The following is a 25908-nucleotide window of genomic DNA, read 5'->3' as shown; positions in this document are numbered from 1 at the left end:
TTAACCCCTTTACCCCAAAGTGTATATTTACTCCCCTTACCTCAGTCTCAAAGTGTATATATATTTATTCTTCTTATTCTTACTCTTGCTATATTTATTGTTGTTCTTTTGCAATGTATGGAAATGGAGCCTCGTCATCTCGTCTCTCTATATACTGAACTGTATATAACAGAGATGACAATAAAGTTTACTTTGACTTTGACTTGACATGTAGTAAAAACATTGTGTCTCGGAGGTCCAGTCTCTGGTTCATCAGTATTCCTGCTACAATTGACTCCAAGCAACTCACAGAAGTCAAGAGTGGCTACAAAAAGATTTCCAGTTCACTGGACATCCAACAGAGTTCAGTTAAATCCATCTTTAAGAAATGGAAGAAATATAGCACTTAGTCTAAATCTGCATAGATCTGGCCATCACTCACAAACTGAATAAGAGAGGCCACCAATACACCTGTGACACACTGAAAGAGCTTCAGTGGATCTGATGGGAGAGTGTACATATTAGAACTGTCTGCCAGGATGGGAGAGTGATAAAGAGAAAACTGAAAAAAGCTTGCATGAAATCTTGCCTGGAATTCATTCAAAGGGATGTCGGAGACTCTGAAGTTAATTGGAAGAGGGTTCTTTGGTCTGATCCTGGAGGACACTCTATATCCACAGGAGAACTACGACTGGAGAGAAGATATATTTTCTAGCCTGGTTCTCAATCCAATCAGGAAGTTGTGGCTGCACTTCAAAAGTGTGCCCGATCCCTGAGCAACCTAGCAACACAGACTCTTAGCAATCTTTCCTATTTTTTGTATTTATACTATCTTTCTATATACAACTTGATTCTCATTTGCATTTTATTTCTTTAAAGACCAGGCGCATTAGAGCCCAACTGTCCAGAGGTTGAATTAGTGCTTTAAAGTGGCATATTTATATTACAATTTTGTCATGTAAATATCACAAAACAGTGCATTAAGATCACACTTCTGCAAAGACTGCCAGACAAGAGAGGCTAAGGAGAAGAAAGAAATGTGAAGTATATCACATCAATGACATGTGACACATAAAGACTTGAGAACAGATTTATTTTTAATAATTATTCTGAACACATTCTGAACTTATCTTGTATGTCTAATATTAGCAACATACAGAGGTTTATATAATTTGTATCATATTACAGTGGTCTGATAAAACCACACAAAAATTATCAAATTAATTTCAGAGGGAACATATTTTCCTAACATAATACTGCTGCCTGTGAAAAACGTGAAGATTTGGAAAAACAGTTTATTTCCCAAGTGTGATGCTCCTGGTTTACTGAAATATAATGAAGCACAGAAAGCAACTTAAATCTTTTCTTTACAAACTGCAACATATGAGAAGGAAGAGGAGCAAGAGAAGAACAAACGTAGGTGGTTTTCAGAGTTGTTCACGCTAACTCTCTGTCACAGTGGCTGGGCCACTAGAACAGAAACATTTATACACTACAGCATCAGCTTACATTGTGGACCACATACAGTTCACTTTGATCTCAAATAACAAGATCAGGAAAACTCCACCAGTCTTTTTACTTTTTTACTGTGGAATGTAAAAAAAATTCTCTCTATTACTTAATTACTTTGGTGTAGAATGAATGGCAATGAGGGATATTTTTGTTAATAGGAACAGCTGTTTACCTGATGAAAGAGTTAATAGTTACAAATCTAAGCACTCCTTCACATTTTCCAAAGCTACACCGGAGTCTTTCCCAGGCCGATTCTGGCCTTGTGTTTATAACCCACTGTCCTACTATGCCAACTCACGAGGACTGCAGTGAGACATATGTTAACAGATTTGAAAATGAACTCAGTTACATCAGTACAAGGTGGAATCGAAATGCACTGGCTTTGATATCAGCCTCATCAGATCCTTATGAAGTGCCGGGTCTCTTCCTGGGGTCGTCACTTTGACATCAGTCCCTGGAAGTCCTGTTCAGACCACTTGAACTTGTGCATTTATGTATCGAGATAGTGTTAAAATGAGAAAAGGATGAAGGTGGTGAGTGACGACTGTATTATTCAGGTCGTTTAAGCTGAATGTTTTCCCTCAGATGCCTCCAGATGATTTCTTTTTTTCCCATGTAGGAAGAATTTATGGTGCACAACTCCATGAATGTCCAAACCCCATGCCTGAGACTCTCCAAATACAAATGGTCACAATGGGCCTTTCAAGGAGCCATCCAAGCTCAGTCTCACAGTGATTTGTAAGGTTTTGCCCTTAAAAGGACAAGCAACCAAACTGAAATCAGGTATGGTTGTTTTTTATAGTTTGAGGATTAATTGCACCTTGTAATTCTCATTAGTTCACCATTCAAAAGGACACACATCAACACAACAGGAATACTACAGGGAAATACAAATAAGCTGTGATCTTCTTGTGCATAACGTACAATCATTTGATCTCGAAATTACATGACAAACTCCAAAATTGATAAAATATTAGGTGGTCAAAAAGTATGTAATCCATTGTATTAATTAAAAAAAACAACAACTCCCTGATACAAAGTAGCTCTGTACTGAAAGTGACTGTATATAGATCACAAAGACAGCTTCTATTATTTTAAATATCCATCATGTATGCATTTCAAGTGTTTCAGTGTTTTATTGGAATAAAATGTGCGTTTCCTTCATAAACATAAAGTCGCCCTTCAGTTCATTTCGCCCTCTTTACATCTAGATCAAACTGTCTCCACCTACATCTGCACACTGTGACATCCGCTCTCCCTCCCTCTCCCAAACAGTGCCTTCATTTTCCTTCCTCCTCTCCGCGTTACCCCCCCACATCATTTCCCCTACATCCTGTCCGCCCCCTGCCACCACCACCCTTTCCCACAGATCACCCTCTCCGCAAATTTGCGCATCCACATCCCCCTCCCTCCCCCAGTGCACGGCCTGCTGGGGAGCCACAGATGCTGTGGAGGCCAGGGTGGTGACGGAGTTCAGGGTGAGGAGCGTGCTCTGGGGTTCCACACAAGCCACGGATGTGACTGCACTAACTGGAAGAGTGGAGAGCTGGATGAGCTGAGGGTAGCTGGTGCTGGAGAAGTGCATCAAGGTTGGGCCCTGCTGCTGATGTGAAACTTGCACCATGCGGGGCAGTTGGAGAAACTGTCCTTGAGATACATCCTGTTCAGACTGTGGAGCAACTGGGAGCACCACCTGCTGCAGTGGAGTGAGCCCACCGCTTGCCACTTCCTGGCTCTCCTGACTCTTTTGGTCCTTGTGGCTCTGCTGGCTAACAGACGGCTGCACAGGCTTAGTGAGTAGTGGAGTTGTCTCGAGGACCGGGGTGGTAGTGCTTATCACTGAGCAGCTCTCCTGGCTGACAGAAGGCTGCTCAGGCTGGATGACTGCTGGAAGAGTCTCGAGGACTGGGGTGGGTGTGCTTATTACTTCTCCTCCGTTGGCTGCTAAAGCTTCTGCTATGAGCACCTCAGGGTGGGTCTTGGCTTTATGGGCAACAACAGAGTCCTTTTTCTCAAACTTTTTTCCACAAATGGAGCAAGAGAACTGGTAGGAGGCTTCTGCGTCATGCTTCTTCATGTGCCAGTTCAAGGAGGCCTTCTGACGGCAGGTGAAGCCGCAGATTTCACACCTGCCACAAGATGGAGACAAAAAACAGCTTAAGGTCTGAACGCACACTGAGATCAAGCCTCACTTAAGACACTGTTTCTTTAGTTTTAGTTGATTTTTTCCTGAATCAGTGAAAGAAGTTTTATGTATTTTAATTAAAATTAGAGTCGAATAAATTCCAGTACATTCCCTCACTGACCAAATGTTGCAGAGTGAATAGGAAAAATATTTCAGACCTTCCACTGGAAAGATGTCAAATTTAAGTATAAACAAGTATTGTTGGAACAGGGTTGGAGAACCTTTTAGAAATGTGTGCAAGACCTCGATTTCTCTTGCAGAGAATGAGCGAGAAGAAAAGTTTGTTGTACTTCTGAATTTCTGAAAAGATTTCTTTTTGGAGAATTCAATTAAACAGATCATTTATTTGCTGGGATGTGGACTATTGTGTGGAACAGGAAGAGCAGTTCATTTTTTTAAAGGCATGGATTTTATTACAATTAAAAAAAATCAGCATTTAAGATCAACATTTTGTATCAGCAAAATATGTAAAAACAAGAAATATCACAATCATAATGTTTGATTGTTACTGTCATTGATACACTGCCTTATAAAGAGTGCTTCCTTTTGGGAATGACTCAGCAAAAAACCAAGACAGAGTTAAGCAACTTTAGTAACACAGGTCTACACATTTCTTTTGTTCATTTGGCCATATGATTAAACAAAATGTATTTTAAGTTTAAGTAATTGAACCATACTTGAAAAATTAAAAATAGTTTTAATATATTCCTATATTTGTATTTGATTTTTTGTTTGTTTGTTTTTGGGTGGGAGGCCAAAATCTCCTTGATGGATGGATAACATTTTTAATATGCGAAATAAACCCTAATTTATACAAACCCGACCTATGACCTTTAAGGTAAAAATCATGTGTAAAATTGACCGACATATCGATACTCGAGTTTATAGCAACCGATAAAAGACAATTAAAGAAGTAGAGATTAGACAAGAATCAACCATGCTGTGAGTGATGTTGCATAGTTTCACCACCTGAGGCCACTCTACACCTTCCCTTATATCTTACTAAGGACTCTCAAATAACTGAAAATAACAAATGTTACGAAAATCTGTTTATATCTTGTGTCTGAAAAAATATCAGCCAGTACAATGTAGTTTTAAATCACCAAACATTGGAACCCTTCTTAAAACGTCTACATCAGTTGGGCTCTAATGTGTAACGTTACAAAATAAAAAACTAAATAAAGTATAATTTTCCTAGAATTTTATTTACCACACTGTACCAGTAAACTTTGCACTCTGTTCCCTGCTGAGAAAAGAAAAAAGTTTTCAGGGAGCCTTAGGGAGAAATTAAAATCCTTTTGAGTGACGTTTAAATAAATGAATACTGTATTACTAAGATGATCAGCTGAAAAAAAGCTATCGCACTAATGATTAAATCATTATCTAATAAGAAACAATAATAATCCAAACACTCCCATCAGCTGATACATTGTAAAGAGGGGTTGAAACGTTTTCATTCAACTGAAACGAGTCAGCAGTATATTCTGCATGTGTAATACAAACACTTGTGTGACGTGTTTATACTAGCGAGTGCTATGACATAGATGGCTTTAAGCAAAACTGAATTCTGTTTTGCTTAAAGCCATCTAAACACTTGATGTCACTTGATGTCATTTGTCTGCCAAAAATCCTTGTAGCTAATTTTAAGACATGTGATCCCACAGTGGGGTTATACAAGATTTTTCTTGAAAAAGACGTGCTTCCTTCTTTTGTTACTGAAACTTATGTCAGACACTCAGACGTGACTGTTTGTTTTTCATTTCATTTCTTCCTTGTTTACTTGTGTAACATTATCAGATGTATAAACTCACTGTATTGGCTTCTCTCCTGTGTGGATCATCCTGTGCACAGCCAGATTATGGGAGCTCTTGAAGGCCCGAGCACAATACTCACAGATGTAGTCCCTCTGATCTGAGAGAAACACGTGAAGAAGACAAGAACACTAAGTATGAAAAAAAGGAATATAATTGAGTTTTAAATGAAACATCTTTTTGCTTTGTGGGTACTACATCTTTTTCCTAGTCTAATGAAAATTGTTACCAGCATTGTGTATAAACATCTTTGTATCACCTGTGTGATGTTTAGCGTGGCGCAGCAGCTGCTTCTGCAGGCGAAACAAGCGCCCACATGAGGGGTGATCACACACGTACTTCTTTTTTAACAAGTGCTGGTATTTTATATGATGCTGAATTCGAGAGATGAGGAGAAATGAAACTGGTTAAAAGGCAAACATCACAGAGTAATCGATCCATTTCAGTTCCCCTGGTGACAGCAGACCTGTAGATAGCGTGGGTGGGCCAAAACAGTACCGCAGCCCTCTATTTCACAGCGGACGTACTGCACCGGTGGCTTTTTCCTGTGAAGATGGGAAAAAATAAATGTATAATCAATAAAATCCCGTCCTGTCTGGCGGCTTTTGCAATCAGAATTATGATCTAAATGCACTGTGGTGCATCAAACATATTTTGCTTTTGCAAACACAGCTATACAGAATCTCTGTAGGCTTTGCTTGTTCATGTGAAACTTTTGTCTGTTTACTTATTCATTTTATATTTGTGTTAGTTCAGTTATTACTTTATATGTTGTATAGTATGATGATGTATAAGGCAGGACAGGCAGGAAAAATAATTTTTTTTACAAAGAAGGGGGAGGGGGGTATGCTGAAGAAAAAAACAAACACACAGCACCTGCAACACACAAATTAGAAAATACACAGATATATAAATCAACAATCCTCTTACAGTGTGTGTGTGAGAGACAGAGCGAGAGTGTGCAGGAATGCCTGTGTCTTTGTCATAAATGTACTTGATAATGGGGGTGGGAAGCCACAACAATGCACCCCAGGACCCACAAGCAGACAGAGGTGGAACCAGCACAACCGCACCATCTGCAGCCCCCAAGAGTTTGAATGGAGCCACTGCAGCAGGCCCACTCACCAGCCTATGGGTAATGCACCTGCCCCCCTAGGTACGTATGTGTGTGGTGGTATGTTATGAACTGTAATGACTAGAGTAATTAAAAAAGAACGCTCTTTTTAAAAAAATAACAACATCAACAAAAAAAAGCACTAGGGAGTTATAACGAACACTTTACCTTCGTTTTGGCTGCCGAGGGGATCTATCATCTCGTTTACCTCGTCTACAGTGAAAAAAGGAAGAAGAGAGATTTAGATTTAAAACAGATTTCAGATTTGGCTTTAAATGAATTCAGATCTATGATAAAAATCAGTAACTGTTAACAATCCCACTCTTGAGGTGTTTAACTTTCACGAACATGAGAACTAGAGAGACGAAACCAAAACCTACAACATGACTCGCTGTGGAAAGAATGCTTTCCACTGGCATGGTCACTGAAACTACGTCAGTGAGCTTTCTTCAACCCCTTAACATCTACATCAGTTATGAGTTAGTTATATTAGTCAAGTCAGTTTATTTCGATAACACAATTAAAACAACCTCAGCTGACCAAAGTGTATAATAAATTCAAAATATACACTACACACAGTCACTAAATCAACAAAAAATATACAATAAAATACACAATCTATATGCTATATTGTCAATTAATCTCAACTAATCCCTCTTTTAGTCAGCCTCAATAACAATGCACATTTCTAAACAAAAAATAACAACAACAACAACAACAACAACAAAATAAAACAACCTGCGTGTGTGATATGATTTGAATGTTTAGATTGAATTCCATCCGACCCTTGAAACTCAGATTGGTTTAAAATCCAATCCAGAATATTAAGCCAAATGTGAAACACACTTAAAATGGGTTACTGCCCCAAACAACTGAAGCAAAATTGGCTACAGCTCATTACCCTATAAGCTATTAAATAAGCAAAACTGAGAATAATTCTATAAAAGCTGTACAATCTAAAAATCTAAACCAAACTGTCCGACACTCAAATTCGTAATGTCAGATGACCCCCAGACCCATACTCAGTGTGTAGTTCTACTGCTGGGACTTTCTTTAACTCAAAATTTCTTAAAAGCTAAAGAGTCTTCATTTCAGATCACACAGTCTCACACAAAAAGGCATGTGCTTGGGTTTTTGATTTAAAAAACAAACAAAAGCAAAAAAAAAAGCAAACGAACTAAAAAGCGTTTTCACACTCATATCTCGGCTAACTGATGTGACAGAAATCAGGGTGTTTTATTTGTCTTTACTGGCCTTTTGAGAAGTAAAAATGCTATATCTTAGTAAGTGAACCACAGCTGATAAATTCTTGTAATTTCCCCCCCCCTCTATTATCTTTCGGTTTACTATCAGTACATCTCCTACTTACTTCCTGACTGGCTCAGGATCAGTGCCAATGACTCCATCTTGACCCTGAGCTACATTCCTGGTGGTTTCTTCCTTTTTAATGCCACAATCTTCTTCCTCCTTCTCTGACTCTTCTTTCTTGAATTCATTGTGTTGTGATGTTGTGTGGCGCTTTGATTTATTCCTAAACAGAGGGGAAAAATAAAGAAAAAAGAGCAAATTTTACCACTAATGTGCTTAATCTGATGTGAAGTAAATTGCACGATCGGTGCTCAGGCAGCATAATCGACGTACGTCTTTGTCTCAGTTTTGACAAGGTCATTTGGATCATCTCTTAATGCAAGGTCCTCCTGGAGAGCCACGTCTGGATCTGCAACGCTAATAGGGACATTAACACGACACTGGACATGTTGAATTTCACAGTACCGCTGGTAACATCCTCCCTCGTTCCCTCTGATGTGCTTTTGATAAGTTATCACTCACCTGCCATCGCTTTCTTTCACAGAACCAGTGTCCCTCACTGAAAAAAACCACACATGTCTGTCAGTTTATTTTGAGTTGCTTGCACTTTCATTTCAAAATATTCACACAGTTCAACAAGTGCACAACAAAAAGGATGCAAGGGGTCTTCTCTTACCACATGAAAACGCCCCTGACTCTGCTTCGAGCTTGCATGTTGCTGCTGATGTGTGTGAGGCCCTGGTTGAAGGTTTCCCCCCACCTTTTCTAGTTTTGGGAAGCTTTGGTCCAATTGTTTTTGTGGATGCTGGGGAAATAAATGTGAACATGGGTTAATAACACACTTGTTAAGTGGTAAAAGGTAAAATGACTGCTTGCAGATGAACGGGATTCACATATGTGCATTACCCCGACTGGCTGTTGGTTTCTTTATTGCACTTCTGCAAGAAACAAAGTTAAGAATCAACACATTTAAAGGTTTAGTTTTATTTTATTTATTTTTTGTATGCAGTAAATACACAGTTTTAAGAAGTCCCACTGAAATAACACGTCTGAGGTGTAAACAAACTTGTTGTCAAGGGTGTGTCTAGCTTCTTCAAATAGTTTCGTCCACCAAAGTAGCAGCGCACGCACTTACTGCATGACAGGTGTGTTTCTGGTGCGTGATCCTGCAGGTCGACTGCGTGCGTCGCGTGGACTGGTCGCTTTTTTCTTGCATGTGATATTTCTGTACTCGCAGGTCGTACCAGCTCCAGCTTCCCTTGATCGTAACACACGCACAGAGCCTGAGGTGACGGAACGAGTCTCACCGGAGTCCGGGAAGAACAAGGATGTTTTTGTCCGCCTTTTGCTTCTGGCTCTACCGCAGGAGGGCTCACTCGAGTCCGCGGATGGTTTTGAGGCCGCTGTCGACTCTGCGGTCCGAGTTCCAGGACCAGTGCCTGAAACCTCGCCTTTCCCAGACTCCATTTCGCTCTTACAGTTATAGCCTTTACTGACTTTAGTGATTACTTAAGCCTAGTTACTTATGAGCGTTCACAATGAAGGCCCACCATACAAGGCCAGAGCCAGCCCAAGTTTCGTTAGCCTGGCCAACGATCAATTTTTGTGCCACTGCATAAATAGCAAAATAGATTATTTAAAATATATAAGTTTAATGACGCATATTATTTCAGAAATATCCAGTATTATTTAGTTCTTAAAGCTATAGCATACCTCATATTTGTTTGACCGGGAGTACCCTCGAATGAGGTACGTCTCCTTTAAGAGCAACAGCGGCAGACGAGCCAGTATGACAACGTCATTTTTGGACTGACCGGCTTCCATACTGATGAGGGCGGACGTGTATGGGAAAGGTAGTTTTGTTATGTAACATGCAGTTTGGGTTGTGTAACAACAACAACAACACAAAATACATCAGTTAACCATATATTGTAATATATTTTATGAATATTTTATAACTCATTATCTTTTATTATTTGGGTTACATTGTGTATTCCCTAATAACTAAATAATAGACAGTTATATTTAAAAAATTAATTAAAAAGATATATTTTTAAATTCTTTTTTTTATAGCAGGCTAAAGCGGCTTTAGCTGAACCCTAAACAATGAACAGGTAGCTTTCACATATCACGCAGTCTGTATGCAAAACTTGATAAAGGTAGGTGTGACTGTGTCACTGATCATAATTCATGATATTTTCTGCATGGTGGATGAAATGATAAAGAAAGGATCCGCTCCACAAACAAATACCTGAGAAATGTGTTATTATTAGCTGTGGCACAGCCATGTGAGAGGAGTGGCTGGGAAAATGCAGAAAGTTCCTTGTTTTATTACAACTGTCCTTTGTTTTAGTCAGTTACCATAATTGGTTGGTTATGTTGCAACCAACTACAAGAAATGTGAAGTTGCTCTTGTTTAACAGGTTTGAACACAGAGGAACATCTGACTGCAGTCAGTGGATGAAACTTGGCACAGAAGTGATTTTTTTTTAAATTTCCTAACTTTCCAACACACCATGTTTCATATGAACTTTGTAGAAACCCCAAACTCACTTAGATATCTAATAATATGCATAAATTGGTTTATTATACACTGATTATCCATATTATCACGTACCTAGTACCGTGTTCAGTAAAAACAGCTTTGAGTCTTTAAAGCATGGACATAACATGCTTAGGGGTGTCCTTTAGGGCCAGCCACTGGGATGTTGGCAGTAGATGCCTTGGGTTGTTCAAAATGCAGTAATGGAGAAAATGCATGTTATAGTTGAAAGAACAGAAGTGTAAATACATTTGAGGACATGTAAACGTTACACAACAATGAAACTGCACATCAGTGACATAGTTCAATCCTGTCTGTGTGGACAAATGGGAGCGGTGGTGCTCATGGAGCCGGACCTATGCTGTGCTTTTTTGTGAAGCAGCCCGTTATTGAAGGAGCTGCTCAGTTTTTACTCAGTGTCCTATACAGGCATCCTCCTCTAACAAGGAGGACACCGTATTTAACACTGCTCTGGTTCTAGGGTGCACAGTGTTGATTATTTATTTTCTGTCATCCTTTTAGAAGCAGCTGCCCTAGCAGACTATTCCAAGGAAAGTGCAAAGTGCACCACAGAGTCAGAAAGGCCTGCAGCAGGTGTGCCTCTCAGCAGATAATCTGCTTGCCATTTCATTTGTTAAGAGTGTTATTCATTTGACCCATTTTAATATTGTGTACTCAATTTGACAGTGACAACATATGTGCAATTTCTAGTGAAAGATAAATCAGTAAAAATTGAGATGTTAAGCATTAAACCCAGCCTACATTACTTCTAAAACAACTACAGCTTATAAAACAATTATATCTAATCATTAGTTGTTAATCCAGCTCTCGTCTACAGTGTGTCTTTTGTCTTGTCTCCTTACCCTCACCCCAACCAATTGGGGCAGATAGCTGCCCCTCCCTGAGCCTTATTCTGACAAAAGTTTCTTTCAGCTAAAAGAGAATTTTTCCTTCTCACCCTCTCCAAGTGCTTGCTCACAGGGGACTGCTTGATTGTTGATGGTTTTCAATATACAATATAAAGAACATTGAGGTGACTGCTGTTGTGATTTAGCACTAAAAAATGAATAAAAACTGTATTACATATTTGCCTATGTCATTGTAAAGTGCAGTTAAAAAATGTATGTCTGTGAGCACATAAGTGAGTTCAGTACGACCACATAAACCGGAAACACAGTAAAATTAAAAAGTAAAGTAAAATTGAAATATAAAAGTTAGGTTTGTAGTGTAGATTTATTTCAGTGTACCATGTCTGATTTGTAATCTTTTTCTCTTGTTCTCGTGTATTTTTTTGTTGTATTTCATGTAGTGTATATTTTATTGTGCTGCATAGTTTTCATTTTATGTGTTTTGCTCTTTTCAAAGAACGTTTTATACTAAATCTTAACAAGAAACAAATTGACACATTTGTTACCTTCGATCTTCTCAGAGAGCCCTGTTTGAAATGTGGCTGCACACACAAGAGCACAGGTAAATAACTGGCTGCTACTTTTGGAAATTAGATACTCTCAGTAATCAAATTATAACAATTATAAGAGATTTTGCTCAGGTGCAGAACATAGTTCTTTAGTTACTAACGCACAACCAAGCTCTGGTATAAAAAAATGATCAGTTATCAGCCATGATCTTTACTCTGTTTGTCTGTGTTGGGTGTGTCTAAACAGTGTTAAAGGAATTCATGGGGATTTTTTATGCAGGAGCCAGACTTCTGCGTCATAGTGAGACAGAAAAACTTGTTGTTGAACAGGATCCCAGTTATCACTGATGATCAGAAAAGATGAGGAAACATTTTTAGTTACAATCGAGAAAGAAGTCCATCATGTTTTGTCATTTTTTCCAATGAAAAGCAACTGCTCAGGTGACAAAGTCATAGAAGTTTAATTATTTGAAATAAAACATTTGCACTAGTCATATATTCCTTCTTTGTAAACCACTTCCTTAAATTTACAGCAGTCACAGTAGTCACTGATTTGCATCTGACCTGTTTACATTGTAACGGCTGTGAGATGCCACACTCACAGGTGTATGAAGCAGGAACAACTGGTTTCAGAAAGTGACTCTACATAGTTCATCTTTTATTTCTTTTTTAATCTTATTTACGCTTGATGGTGAACTGAAGATTTGCACTAGATTAAGTATCAGTGGTGTTGAAAGGTGAGTATGATTTTTAGACTCACAACCTTGGGTCTTCCCAGCTTGCCATATTTGAACTTCTTCCTCTGTCTGTTTCACGTTGGTTCAGGAATGTGTCCAAGTTAGATCTGGCCACTGCTAAACTCTTAATTATTACCTAGATTATTGTAATTCCCTGTTTACCAGCTTGGATAAATCATCTCTTTCTCGCCTCCAAGTTATACAAAACGCAGCAGCCAGACTACTAACTCGCTCTAGCAAGCGAGCTCACATCACTCCTATTTTATGTTCTTTACATTGGCTCCCAATAGATTTTAGAATTCATTTTAAAATTATTGTTTTAATGTACAGAGCACTAAATGGCCAAGCCCCAGATTATTTATCCAAGCTTCTCACAAAATACACTACTGCTCGCCGTCTCCGCTCACAGACTCAGAGTTTGTTGGTTGCTCCCAGAACACGTCTGAAGACAAAAGGGGACAGAGCCTTTCAGTCTGTGGCACCAAGGCTGTGGAACAGTCTACCTCTACAACTACGTTTGGTTGACTCTGTGGAATCCTTTAAAAAACAGTTAAAAACTTTACTGTTTAAACAAGCTTTCTGTTGACCAATGCTTTTTACATTTTTACATTTTAATTTACATTTAAACTCTATATTGTGTATATTGTGCATTTTGCTATTTATCGTACTGTTTATTTTAATCTCTGTGTGCAGCGCTTTGTGACTACCTGTCTATGAAAAGCGCTTAATAAATAAACTTTACTTACTTACTACTTACATCTTTTTAAGACTGTGATTCTCTAGAATCAGAAGGAAAGGGGGGAAATAGCGGGAAGAAAAGTGCACATGTTTAAGACAGAGAAACTAATCAGAGGTTCAGACAATATTCTATGATTTCACCAGTTTTTTTGTTAAGGTAATATGTTGATTGGTTGTAAAAACACCTTTGCTCCAAATACTTACAGTTTCCTGAAAACCTACATTTTTACTATAGCTGTTTACCTGTATATAAAAGTATTCCCCATGCGTATGCACACACACACACACATATATATATATATATGTATATGCATTATCCATAATATACATGCCTTTTAGGTGCGGAGAGTCTGGTGGTAAAGCAGTATTATTTCCCACATTCATAGTATTAAATTTTGTTGACAATCATTTGTACTAAAGGGCAACATTTAATGCAAAAGTCCTCATGTTTGTCCAGTAAAACAAGTACAACTTAATGTACAACCTTAAATTTACAATAACACAAACAACATGAAAAGATGTTTTTGGTTTGTCTACTGGAGGAAAATACTACACCTTATAATGTATATTTTATGCACATATATGTACATATAGATTCATTTTGACTTTATTACCTGATTCATTTATCAGATATTTTCCTTTAAAATCTTGCTTTTTATATTTATCAGTGGACATAAGAATGTGCATTATGCATAGCACATAGTAAAATAACTTGAACTTGAACATGATGTCAAAGATTCTTCTGATGGAATGAAGCTTTTCACTACAAATTCTAGAGGAAAAATGAACTGAATTTGTTTCCTCTTTGTGTTTGCAGTAGTATCAGTTGTACATCCTCATGCTTGGATAGGCATCAGCTGCTACCATGAACTATGCACTGTTTCTAAACCTGCTGGCAGGTGGGTCTAAACACAGCTTTCAGTTTTTCCATTAACCATACAAGAATAGCACACCAGACATCAGATCTGTTTTATCAGCATCTAGAAAATATGCAGGTACCTACCAGGCAACTAAACCAGAACCCTCTAACTTTCTTTTTTCTATGCTACAATGTTATGGGCTTCAATGCTGCACAAATCTATAATTATGTTAGCAAGTTAACATAACAACTTGAAAAAATAAAATGTTGTATGAGGATTTGAAATGGGCATTAAAGTTGAGAAAACCCCGACACTTATGGAATTTTGCAGAGAACACTGGTCATTACAGCAAATCAATACTGAAAACTGGTGAACAATTATGTAAAATCCCCATAGAAGGTTTAGTTCAAAGATGGCAATACAAGCGTCTGAGGTTTACTATTTATTTTACCCATTAACGAATATAAATGAATTCATCCTTTAGTGCAGGGGTAGGCAACCTTTCTGATGATGAGTGCCATCTAAAAGTTCCTCAGAAGTCAATGTGCCATATGATTGCATTAGCAATACATTTAATAACGCTCTTTATGAACAGTTACACACTATATAGAACCACTTTATAGAATTATATTTTGTTCGCAGATGTTGGCATGCTATCAGCAAATAGTTATCAGCTATTTTGAAACAAAAAAAAGACACTTTTTATCCATAAGAAGAACTCCATAACAGCAAATGAACTGTACAACAGAAAATGCAAATGCTATATATGGTCTCCTCACAACAAGAAAGAAAAATAAGAAAAATAAACTGGGCCAATATGGCATGTTTGTTAATACAGAGATACACATGTTAATCTGATATCTGGTCTCCCACTCAGATAAAAAGGTCTCAGAGTGTCCAGTGTTCAGACAGCTACCTGAGGACACTCTTCGTGTGAGAGAAAATCTGCTCACACAGATATGTAGAACCAAATACTGTCAATAAGGCCTCTGCAATGTTCTGAAGACAGTTAAATTTGTGAGATAGTGATGTCCAGCAGGTGAAAATGCAAGCTCCATGAACACGCACAGCTGTGGATTCCAGCTGCGTTCATAATTCTGCAAACTTTGACCCCCACAGAGTCAAGGTTTTCAGTTCAATCAGCTGCAATTCAATGTCGCATTAACTGGCATTTTCTCAGCCTGTTAATGCGAGACAAATCCAGCTGCTCATTAAAGCTTTCTGGTTTGATCAGAAAAGAAAACATTGGTCCATACACGTGAAAGTCCCGAAAACACATTGTGAATTCTGCCTCGAGTCTACGGATGTATCCGTTTATTTCCGCGGTGCTGACACTGCGCTGAGCGTACAGCTCCTGACGCATTTGTAGTGTTGGAATGTGGAAATTTCAACATCACTTGAAAAAACTGCCAGCTAGCAACTGCTAGCACATCCCTCTCACAGGTAGGCTAAGTTATTTTTAGCCAATTACAAGATGAATCTGGTAGTTGGGGTTGTTAGCTCACATACGACAGAGGTCGATTATCTCAGAGGTCGATTATCTTGTTAATAATTTTACCTCCTCACTACGTACGACTCTGGATACTGTAGCTCCTGTGAGAATTAAGGTCTCTAATCAGAAGTACCTGACTCCGTGGTATAATTCTCAAACACGTAGCCTAAAGCAGATGACTCGTAAGCTGGAGAGGAAATGGCGTGTCACAAATTTAGAGGATCATCATTTAGCCTGGAGAAATAGTTTGTTGCTTTATAAGAAAGCCCTCCGCAAAGCCAGAACATCTTACTATTCGTCACTGATTGAAGAAAATAAGAACAACCCCAGGTTTCTCTTCAGCACTGTAGCCAGGCTGACAAAAAGTCAGAGCTCTTTTGAGCCAACCATCCCTTTAACGTTAACTAGTAATGACTTCATGAACTTCTTCACAAAAAATTTTTAATCATTAGAGAAAAAATTACAAATAATCATCCCACAGATGTAATATTATCTACAGCTACTCTTAGTACCACTGATGTTAAGCTAGACTCTTTTTCTCCAATTGATCTTTCTGAGTTAACTTCAATAATTACTTCCTCCAAACCATCAACTTGTCTTTTAGACCCCATTCCTACAAAACTGCTCAAAGAAGTCCTGCCATTAATTAATTCTTTGATACGATCAACCTATCTCTAATAATCGGCTATGTACCACAGGCCTTCAAGGTGGCTGTAGTTAAACCTTTACTCAAAAAGCCATCTCTAGACCCAGCAGTCTTAGCTAATTATAGGCCAATCTCCAACCTTCCTTTCATATCAAAAATCCTTGAAAGAGTAGTTGTCAAAGAGCTAACTGATCATCTGCAGAGGAATGGTTTATTTGAAGAGTTTCAGTCAGGGTTCAGAGCTCATCACAGCACAGAAACAGCTTTAGTGAAGGTTACAAATGATCTTCTTATGGCCTCTGACAGTGGACTCATCTCTGTGCTTGTCCTGCTAGACCTTAGGGCAGCATTCGATACTGTTGACCATAATATCCTATTAGAGCGATTAGAACATGCTGCAGGTATTACAGGTACTGCACTGCAGTGGTTTGTATCATATCTATCTAATAGACTCCAATTTGTACATGTAAATGGAGAGTCCTCTTCACACACTAAGGTCAATTATGGTGTTCCACAGGGTTCAGTGCTAGGACCAATTCTATTTACATTATACATGCTTCCCCTAGGCAGCATCATTAGAAGACATAGCATAAATTTTCACTGCTATGCAGATGACACCCAGCTCTATCTATTCATGATGCTACGGCCGAGAGGGCCAGGCTGTGGGTGTGGACTCAAATGCAGACACAGAGGGAGGCAAAACGGGCGTGAACACAGTGCTTTATTTACAGTGCCTAGTTAAATTACAAAGCAGGAAAGTATGAATGCTATGAACTGTGGAAGCTATGAACTGAGAACTATGACGCCAAACTATGAACATGAAACTCTGACTGAGTGCTATGACTAGGTGCAAGATTTCATAGACGGATCCTGGGAATGGACAAAGGGGCAGCGGCTTGGGTGGAGGTACACAGTCACTATAATGACAAAAGACAGGCAGTCAGTGGCAGTCTAGTGAATCATAGCTGAAGGATTAGACTGTGGTGGTTAGGGCTTACGCGTTGCAGGTGAAAGTGTCATGCGAGGAGGGGGTATCCAAGGGGGTCCGGGTGAGGAGTGTCCAGAGAGGGTCCAGAATATACTTGGAGCAAGGGACCTGGCAGGGAGGCAGGCAGGTGGAGTCTTATGATGATAAGGAAGCAACCAGATGACAGAGAACCAGCGTCCAGGCAGAGATGTGTGTAGTTCAGCTTGTGAAGCGTGACGGCCAGGTGGGTCCTATGACAAAGAAAACACGGTGAGGAGAAATGCAATTGTTAAGAGGCTCTCACAAGGGCTTGGCGGCCTAGCACTAACGTGAGTTAGCAGTAGATCTGGCAGAGGTCTGTTGTGAGCGCTGGTCTTATATACTGGTGACTTGATTGGAATCAGGTGTGAAAGCTGATTGGAGTCTCTGCCTGAAGGTGGAGCCCAGCAGAGTGGAAAAACCCCGCACTCACCCGGACCATGACACATGAAGCCAGATAACACACACCAATTAGTTAAACTGCAGGAATGTCTTAAAGACATAAAGACCTGGATGGCCGCTAACTTTCTGCTTCTTAATTCAGATAAAACGGAGATTATTGTATCTTAGAAATATGGTATCTAAGCAGATTCTTACTCTGGATGGCCTTACCTTGGCCTCCAGTAACGCTGTGAGGAACCTTGGAGTCATTTTTGACCAGGAAATGTCCTTCAACGCACATATTAAACAAATATGTAAGACTGCTTTCTTCCATTTGCGCAACATCTCTAAAGTTAGAAATATCCTGTCTCAGAGTGACGCTGAAAAACTAGTTCATGCATTTATTACTTCCAGGCTGGACTACTGCAATTCATTATTATCAGGATGTCATAAAAACTTGCTGAAAAGCCTTCAGCTAATCCAAAATGCTGCAGCAAGAGTCCTGACAGGGACTAGAAAGAGAGAGCTCATTTCTCATGTTTTGGCTTCCCTTCATTGGCTTCCTGTTAAATCCAGAATTGAGAGGAGAAGAGGCAGCTGACAGCTTAAAGACACAGAATAAATCCGGCTTTGTGTCTTTTTCCATCCTAGCTAAAATACGGGACAAACTGTGTTCCTTCTCAGCTCAATACGAAACGTGTAATATTTTCTCTGAATACGGGACGATTACGTTTTTTACGGGATGGTTGACAACTCTACTAGTACTAACCTTATGAATAAAATAAAGTTCACTATTAGTAACATCATAGCACCCACCCAGCTGTATAGAAACTCCCTAGCTAGTAGGCAGTACGAGTTATTGTAACTGAGTGTAAAAAGTCAGCACAACGAAAATAAACCACACCTAAACTTGTTTATATCTGACCCAGATAGACTGCAGGTCATAACTTCTTACCTGATGTTCAGTTCACCTGACACTCGGACCGGTGGCTGCCTGGGGTCTCTCCTCCTCTTGCCTCCCCTTTCCCTCATCCACCTGCTGGCCTCACCATCCACCAATCACCAGTCCAGCTATGGTCGTGCCATCGGTTAACCCTTCGCGTGCCAGCTGTGGCACGTGTGCCCAGGGTTGCCGACCCCTGCTTTAGTTGAATAGATGACTGTAAAAAGTTGTTTTTCTTTGGTGTTGCACTTGTATAGCACTTGAATGTACTTATTTTTATTGATATGATTGTTAGTACATTGCAAACTCAAAAACTTACAAAGAAAAAAAAAAGAAGTCAAATTTAGCCAAGCTCTCCATCACAGTAATCTCCTTGTGTGAAATTGTCATGTGGAACCCAAACTTGAGTGACAATGTGACCTAAATTACATCTTGGGGAAAATTGTGTCACCACCTCAGAGTTCAGGTCAGGAGTATGATCACAAACTTCCTAGTGTCTTCACCGGGGCTTTTAGAATAACAATGGGCTGACAAAAGCCTTAATCCTTAAAAATGTATCACATACATTTGCAAAGTTATGGTTACAGACTTGTCTCACCTGTTCACTTTTATTTTGAGTTTAATTAATTTGCCAAAAGGACAATGCACTCAAAAGTCATTAGAGTACATGTAAAAATTTTCATCTATTTTTTCTTTTTCTTTTTTTCTTTTTTACATATTGTGTAAAAATGTAAGTTAGTGGGGTTGGGTTAATTGGTGAACCCCTTGATGTGAGTGCGAATGATTATCTGTCTCTCTGTGTTAGACCTCAGTTAGGCTGGCGACCTCTCCAGGTTGTACCCTACGTTTTGCCCCAAGTATTAAGGGAAGAAAATAGATGTAAAATGTTAACAATTTAAACCTATCTGGTTAAGTGAAGTTTACTTGACTGGTATATATTCAGATTATACCAAGCAAATGTTCCTTAACGACTAATTATTTAAGTCAGTAAACATTTGATTTGATATTTTTCAGCTGCACTTTACTCAAAATTATTGTTTTGGGTTTATGAGGGCAAATAATTTTTTTTGAGTGCACTGAGATACATATATTCACAAAACAGCGAAAATGATTTAGGTTTTAATTTTTGCTATTGCTTATAGCATGTTATACTACATTAGTTTATGTAAAACTGTTTGGTTTTCATCTCTTCCACAGCTTTGTACTTAATTCAGGACAAATCGAAAAATGAGGCTTTTGCAAATGAACAAGAGCTGCTAAAAAGTGATAATTCATCCACACCAAAACAAAGGATTTCATCTACAGGAGCAAATACATTTACTCCAACAACCACTCCGAAAACCAGCTTCAATAGAACAGAGGAAATCCAAGCAGAAAACAGAACATCAGAACCAAAGCAACATAAACTTGCAACATCAAAAAATGAAATTCAAAATATAAGCCCTGGTAATGTTACACACTTGACTGATAGTCATGAACGTACCCAAATCAACCAATCACCAAATGCAAACGTAGGCCAAGCAGTATCAGAACACAAAATTCTATCAACGTTCTTAACTCCAGCAACACAGTCAGAAACTCCAGAAGGAGCTAGACCATCCGAGACAGTCAAATCAGCGGCTTCACCAGTGTCAACGTCAGCATCATCTACAACAGAGCGATCCACAGGTGGGAATCAAACCTATGGCTCAACAAAAACCCGACACACAACACCAACAAACAGTGCATCTGGTCCTACTACAACAGGAGTGAAAACCCAAACTGCAGGATCTGCAGACACAGTGGCCATTACAACTCCCAAACAGTCTGGTCCACTCACAACCGATATACATGCATCTACAACAGCCCTTACATCAACACAAACGACAGTGTCTATTACAGCAACAACAACTGAGCCTACAGCATCTACAAAGGAAAGCATCACCACAACAAGGCAGACAACATCATACACAGAAACAGGATTCACAACACCAACAAATAGCACTGTACTATCGAACCTAACCACACCATCGTTTCCAATCACATCAAATCAAAAAGCTTCATCAGGAAACACAGCATCACAACAAAGTACAGTCGATGTAACAACAAACATGCAAACAGAAACTTCCACTTTAAAATCAAAAAAAGAAATGCCAACAGTTGTCCCAAAACCAACCTACACACCATCATATAGAAGAGAAGGCACAACTCTTCAACCACTGGCCACAGCATCCACAAATGTGTCACCCACATCTGTAACAAGACAAGCAACCAAGGAGAAAGGTAGCAGTATTGATCAGTTTACACAAGAATTTACCAAATCTGCAGCATCTGTGACAACTACTTCAGTAACACCAACTCAGGCCATACAACCTATAGCACAATCAACCATGACACAAAACACTTCACTGGAAACATTTCAGAGTACATCTGAGGGAACACCAGAATCACCAAAAAGTACGGCTTTTCTAAGAGTATCTAGCACATCAGAAACGGCCCCATCAAAAACAAATGAATGGTATACAACTTCAAATCAGTCTGCTGGATCAACAGATGGTAACGGTTCCACACCATCACATGGTGAATCAGTGACCAATACAATAACGCAAACTACAACAACTTTGCTTGCAACATCACAGGGTTTATCAACAATCTTAACTGCGACAACACAGTCAGAAACTCCAGCAGGAGCTAGACCATCCGAGACAGCCAAATCAGTGGCTTCACCAATGTCAACGTCAGCATCATCTACAACAGAGCCATCCACAGGTGGGAATCAAACCTATGGCTCAACAACAACCCGACATACAACACCAACAAACAGTGCATCTGGTTCTAGTACAACAGGAGTGAAAACCAAAACTGCAGGATCTGCAGACACAGTGGCCATTACAACTCCCAAACAGTCTGGTCCACTCACAACTGATATACATGCATCTACAACAGCCCTTACATCAACACAAACGACAGTGTCTATTACAGCAACAACAACTGAGCCTACAGCATCTACAAAGGAAAGCATCACCACAACAAGGCAGACAACATCATACACAGAAACAGGATTCACAACACCAACAAATAGCACTGTACCATCGAACCTAACCACAACATCGTTTCCAATCACATCAAATCAAAAAGCTTCATCAGGAAACACAGCATCACAACAAAGTACAGTCGATGTAACAACAAACATGCAAACAGAAACTTCCACTTTAAAATCAACAAAAGAAATGCCAACAGTTGTCCCAAAACCAACCTACACACCATCATATAGAAGTGAAGGCACAACTCTTCAACCACTGGCCACAGCATCCACAAATGTGTCACCCACATCTGTAACAAGACAAGCAACCAAGGAGAAAGGTAGCAGTATTGATCAGTTTACACAAGAATTTACCAAATCTGCAGCATCTGTGACAACTACTTCAGTAACACCAACTCAGGCCATACAACCTATAGCACAATCAACCATGACACAAAACACTTCACTGGAAACATTTCAGAGTACACCTGAGGGAACAACACATGGGACTCCTTCCCAAAGTAAAGGAACTGCTGCTAACAAAAATTTAAACAGCTCTGTCACACCCTCACCCTCATTCAGCTCTTTACCATCTACAGTAATGGTTTCAAAATCCACTGCTGTAATAGACTCGAGTTCGCCTTCGCTATTTTCTACAGAGCAATCATCACCAAACACTGCCCAAGCCAACACAACAGGGCCCCAAGTTAACTCTACATCTTTCCCCTCATCTAGGGCCAACACAATATTTTTTAAGTATACACCCAAGATTGCCACTCTGACCCCTCTTGTCTTTGATTATCCAATTGTGAACCGCATCAGCTTTCCTGCTTCAAATGCTTCAAACCCAGAAGAACAAACGCAGAACAACACAAATCAGGTAAAGAAAAATGCTCAGACCTTTCCTTTTGACAGACAGTTTCACCTCCACCTGCTCTTGATGTTTAGGCAAACCAGCTTCTCACTTTAGCTTTCTATTTTTTTTTTATCTATAACTTAAAGACTTTTCCAAAACATCACACTTAAGTGTACTTGCCAACATAGCAAAGAACTTGCTTTTATATTTTTCAGGGTGTGCGTGTATATTAATATAAGATGCTTTATGAATTCGCTAATACAACTATATTTAAATACAGAGGTGGGTAGTAACGAGTTACATTTACTCCGTTATATTTAGTTGAGTAAGTTTTTGAAAAAAATGTACTTTTAAAGTACCTTTTTTGCACGATACTTTTTACTTTTACTTGAGTACATTTGTGAAGAAGAAACGGTACTTATACTACATTTGCAAAATTCGACTCGTTACTTTTTTAAAAAAATAATTAGTTTAACACATTAGATAACACCCCGCCAGTGGAGTTTCCGGTAACTTTTTTACCAATCAGATGTGGCCATGCAGTCACATGACCAGTTTGAAACTGTGGCGGGCAGAGCGGCCCAAGCGTTTCAAAGTAGCGGACACACGGAAAGAAGAAACATGAAAACATGGCAGAGCCAGTCGTCTACACTAGAGCTGAAGAGGATGAACAGCCTTGGCCTCATATACAAACAATGTTTCGTTTAAAAGCAGTACAAAAGAACAACTGTCTTCAGTGAGAGCCAAAACAAACCAACTTTTCAGCGTGAAAAAACTCAGCTTGTGTAACCTGAGGAAACGGTAAGTTTTCTCTAAATATCATTTTAGCTGTGGTTAGCTGGATGTCAGTCTTATGTTACAGCAGCTGTGTCGAGCTGGAGCTGCGAGTCATATTTTCGGCGCTACGTTGTAGTGAGGTTTGTGAAGTTTGTGGGTGTTTTGTGCAGCTTCAGCTGTCCTTTTAACTGCACACTGGTTAGCTAGCGTGAGCTATAAGCTAACAGCTGGCCTGGTTAATGACGCTAGAGTTCCACGCACATGCAAACAGCTCGTCTCTACTGCTTTAACTGTTAAAACAGAAGGCAATACTGCGGCTGACAGGGTTTATTATGTGAAACAGCAGCTTGTTTAGTTTAAACAGTCTGCATTAAGCTGGGCAAACACTGTGCGATTTTTTTCAGTCACGTTAATCAGCTCCTGCTCAAACTGTACAATTGAATCTCAGGGGTTAAAAGTTCATAGGTCACCATGCAGGGTCTCACACTAGATGGCCTGATGCTCTGATGCGACCTGATTGCTCAAACTGTGCGTCCATAACATGAAGCTTATCATACAAAATCTGTCTCTCGCTCTCCCTCTCTCTGTCTTACAGACACACACACACACACCACCACCATCAACTTTGCTAAATTGCTAATGAAAAACATTGACCAGGCACCTGTGATTGAGCAGCAATGTCCATCCAACTCTTTTCATGGTTGTTGTAGTCGTGATAATTTTGTGAGGCCACATTGAAAAGCCTCGGATACGGAAGCGTAGAGCTGCCACCCAGGCAAAAGAAAAATAGAGCTATATCACGTTATAACATGAAAAGTATATTGTTCTAACAATATACCTTTCACGTTTGAACAATATATTATCATGTTCGTACAATATAAATATTATATTGTACGAATGTGATATTATATTGTTCAAACGTGAAAGGTATATTGTACAAACATGAAAAGTACATTGTTGGGGGTCAGGAAAGCCAGAAGCAGGGAAGCTGGAGAGGTACCTTTCATGCCCTTTCACTGGAGGTGTGGATCTATTGCATGGCTTTCCTCACATCAAGAAGCTGTCTATCAAAATCAATACAGCTCTTCCTGCATCTGGAGCTTGTGAAGGACTTCTCAGTCATGCAGGACTCCTGTTCACTGCTAAACAGTTACAGCTTCACAGAAAGAACCTTGAGAGCAAACTGCTGCTGAAGCTTAACAATCACCTCATTGAGTGAAGAAATGGCACATTTTTGCTAAATATGCAGAAATAGATGCACACCCATACAACTTATGGTAAACTGAGCTCCCTTGTATGTACATATGTTGAAGATGCCTCATTCTAATGTTTTCTCTGAGGCAAAAATGAATATAAAGTTTACAGCATATCTTGTCACTGGAAATTGTTTGCACTGTTTATATATTTATATTATTTACTGTAGATATTGGTTAAATAGGCTTTATGTTGTGAAAAACTGAAATCTGGAAATTAAAATAATTGTGCCTTATTTTGTTGATGTTTTTACATATATTCCTTTTGAAAATACTAAAATTTGTATGTTTATTAATTTTTCTTTGTCTGATAGCATTTATTTAAAAAATAAATCGGACATTTCAAACAGTTACTCGCTACTTGAGTAGTCTTTTCACCAAGTACTTTTTTACTCTTGAGTAACGTTTTTGACGATTACTTTTCACTTTTACTTGAGTAATAATATTTTAAAGTAATGCTACTCTTACTTGAGTACAATTTTTGGATACTCGACCCACCTCTGTTTAAATATTAAAAAAGCTAGCAAGATTTTATTTTTTATGCTGTAATAAATGTTCTTTCTTTTAATTACACTCAGGCAGGCAGCACCTGATTGATAGACGCCTGATGGCCCCCTTGGAGAGCAATAACACAGAAAAAAATGCGTCAGAGACTGTAACAAAATGTGTTGTATCAAGTGACGTAAAAGAAGAAAAAAAATACTTTGCCTTCAGCTTGTCTTGATCCCACATGTCTGTGACAGTGAAAGACCTGGTTTTGGAAGCTGCGTGTTATTTTCATTAGCACAGCTGCCCATTGATGTGAAGCAGAATGTTACATAGATTAGATAGGCTGTAGCTCTGAAAGAAATAGTGTACAGCGAGAAGTAACCTGAGTTTCATTTATGCTCTGAATTGTTGTAACAATGATTGTAAAAGTGAGCCAAGCACTGACATGTTCGTGGTGGTTGTGGTGTTTAAGTAAGGTACACTGCACTCCTCTCTTTGTTTGTTTGTAACACACTCTCCAGGTGTGTTAACGAACATGATAAAAAAAGAATGAAAAAGAATACACATATGTACAAATTGTGTATAATTTGTGCTTTTTAGTATGCCAAGCTGTTTTTAAGTTCTTTTCTGTGTATAAATGCTCAACAGTCTTTAATCATAATTAAGTTTAACGCATAATTAGGTGCACCAAAGCAAAAGCACTGGAGCACAGTAGTTGCTATTTTTCAAATTTATCATTATTTAAATTCTCATTATTATGTATTATTAGTCACCAAAATTCTCTCCCAGGCTCAGGCAGCAGGGCTTTGGTGTTTGTCCCTCTTTTCATTCGGAACATTAAAAAAATAGCTTTGAAGTTAA

The 25908-nt window shown here is 39.0% G+C and overlaps 2 protein-coding genes across 2 annotated transcripts in view; one reads left to right on the top strand and one right to left on the bottom strand.

The window, feature by feature from the left end:
- Positions 1 to 1055: 1055 nt before the first annotated feature.
- On the bottom strand, positions 1056 to 9678 carry LOC146391356 (uncharacterized). The gene is made up of 11 exons (XM_084924224.1): positions 9045 to 9678; positions 8816 to 8847; positions 8586 to 8714; positions 8432 to 8468; positions 8243 to 8326; positions 7971 to 8132; positions 6770 to 6814; positions 5954 to 6032; positions 5747 to 5861; positions 5488 to 5587; positions 1056 to 3620 (listed from the first exon to the last, which is right to left on the bottom strand). Exons 1-11 carry the CDS (start codon positions 9374 to 9376, stop codon positions 2699 to 2701), a joined length of 2037 nt encoding a protein of 678 aa, XP_084780350.1. The 5' UTR covers positions 9377 to 9678; the 3' UTR covers positions 1056 to 2698.
- Positions 9679 to 17359: 7681 nt separating this feature from the next.
- The window catches only part of LOC146391355 (uncharacterized), a 13642-nt gene continuing 5093 nt past the window's right edge, over positions 17360 to 25908 (top strand). The window contains exons 1-2 of the mRNA XM_084922754.1: positions 17360 to 17456; positions 19869 to 22552. Of these exons, the coding sequence (XP_084778880.1) occupies positions 17360 to 17456; positions 19869 to 22552 (2781 nt within the window). The remainder of the gene's footprint in view (positions 17457 to 19868; positions 22553 to 25908) is intronic.

Source organism: Perissodus microlepis, chromosome 3 (assembly GCF_051167445.1).
Source record: "Perissodus microlepis isolate ML-2025 ecotype Zambia chromosome 3, ASM5116744v1, whole genome shotgun sequence".
Classification (NCBI taxonomy): domain Eukaryota; kingdom Metazoa; phylum Chordata; class Actinopteri; order Cichliformes; family Cichlidae; genus Perissodus; species Perissodus microlepis.
This window is presented reverse-complemented; position numbering and strand designations above follow the sequence as displayed.

Coding starts and splice junctions, on each gene's coding strand:
- LOC146391356 (XM_084924224.1), bottom strand. CDS start 9,376: ATGGAGTCTGGGAAAGGCGAGGTTTCAGGCACTGGTCCTGGAACTCGG. Junction 8,327..8,431: donor GTGAAAGAAAGCGATGGCAG/GTGAGTGATAAC, acceptor TGTCCCTATTAG/CGTTGCAGATCCAGACGTGG. Junction 5,588..5,746: donor CCACGCTAAACATCACACAG/GTGATACAAAGA, acceptor TGTTTCTCTCAG/ATCAGAGGGACTACATCTGT.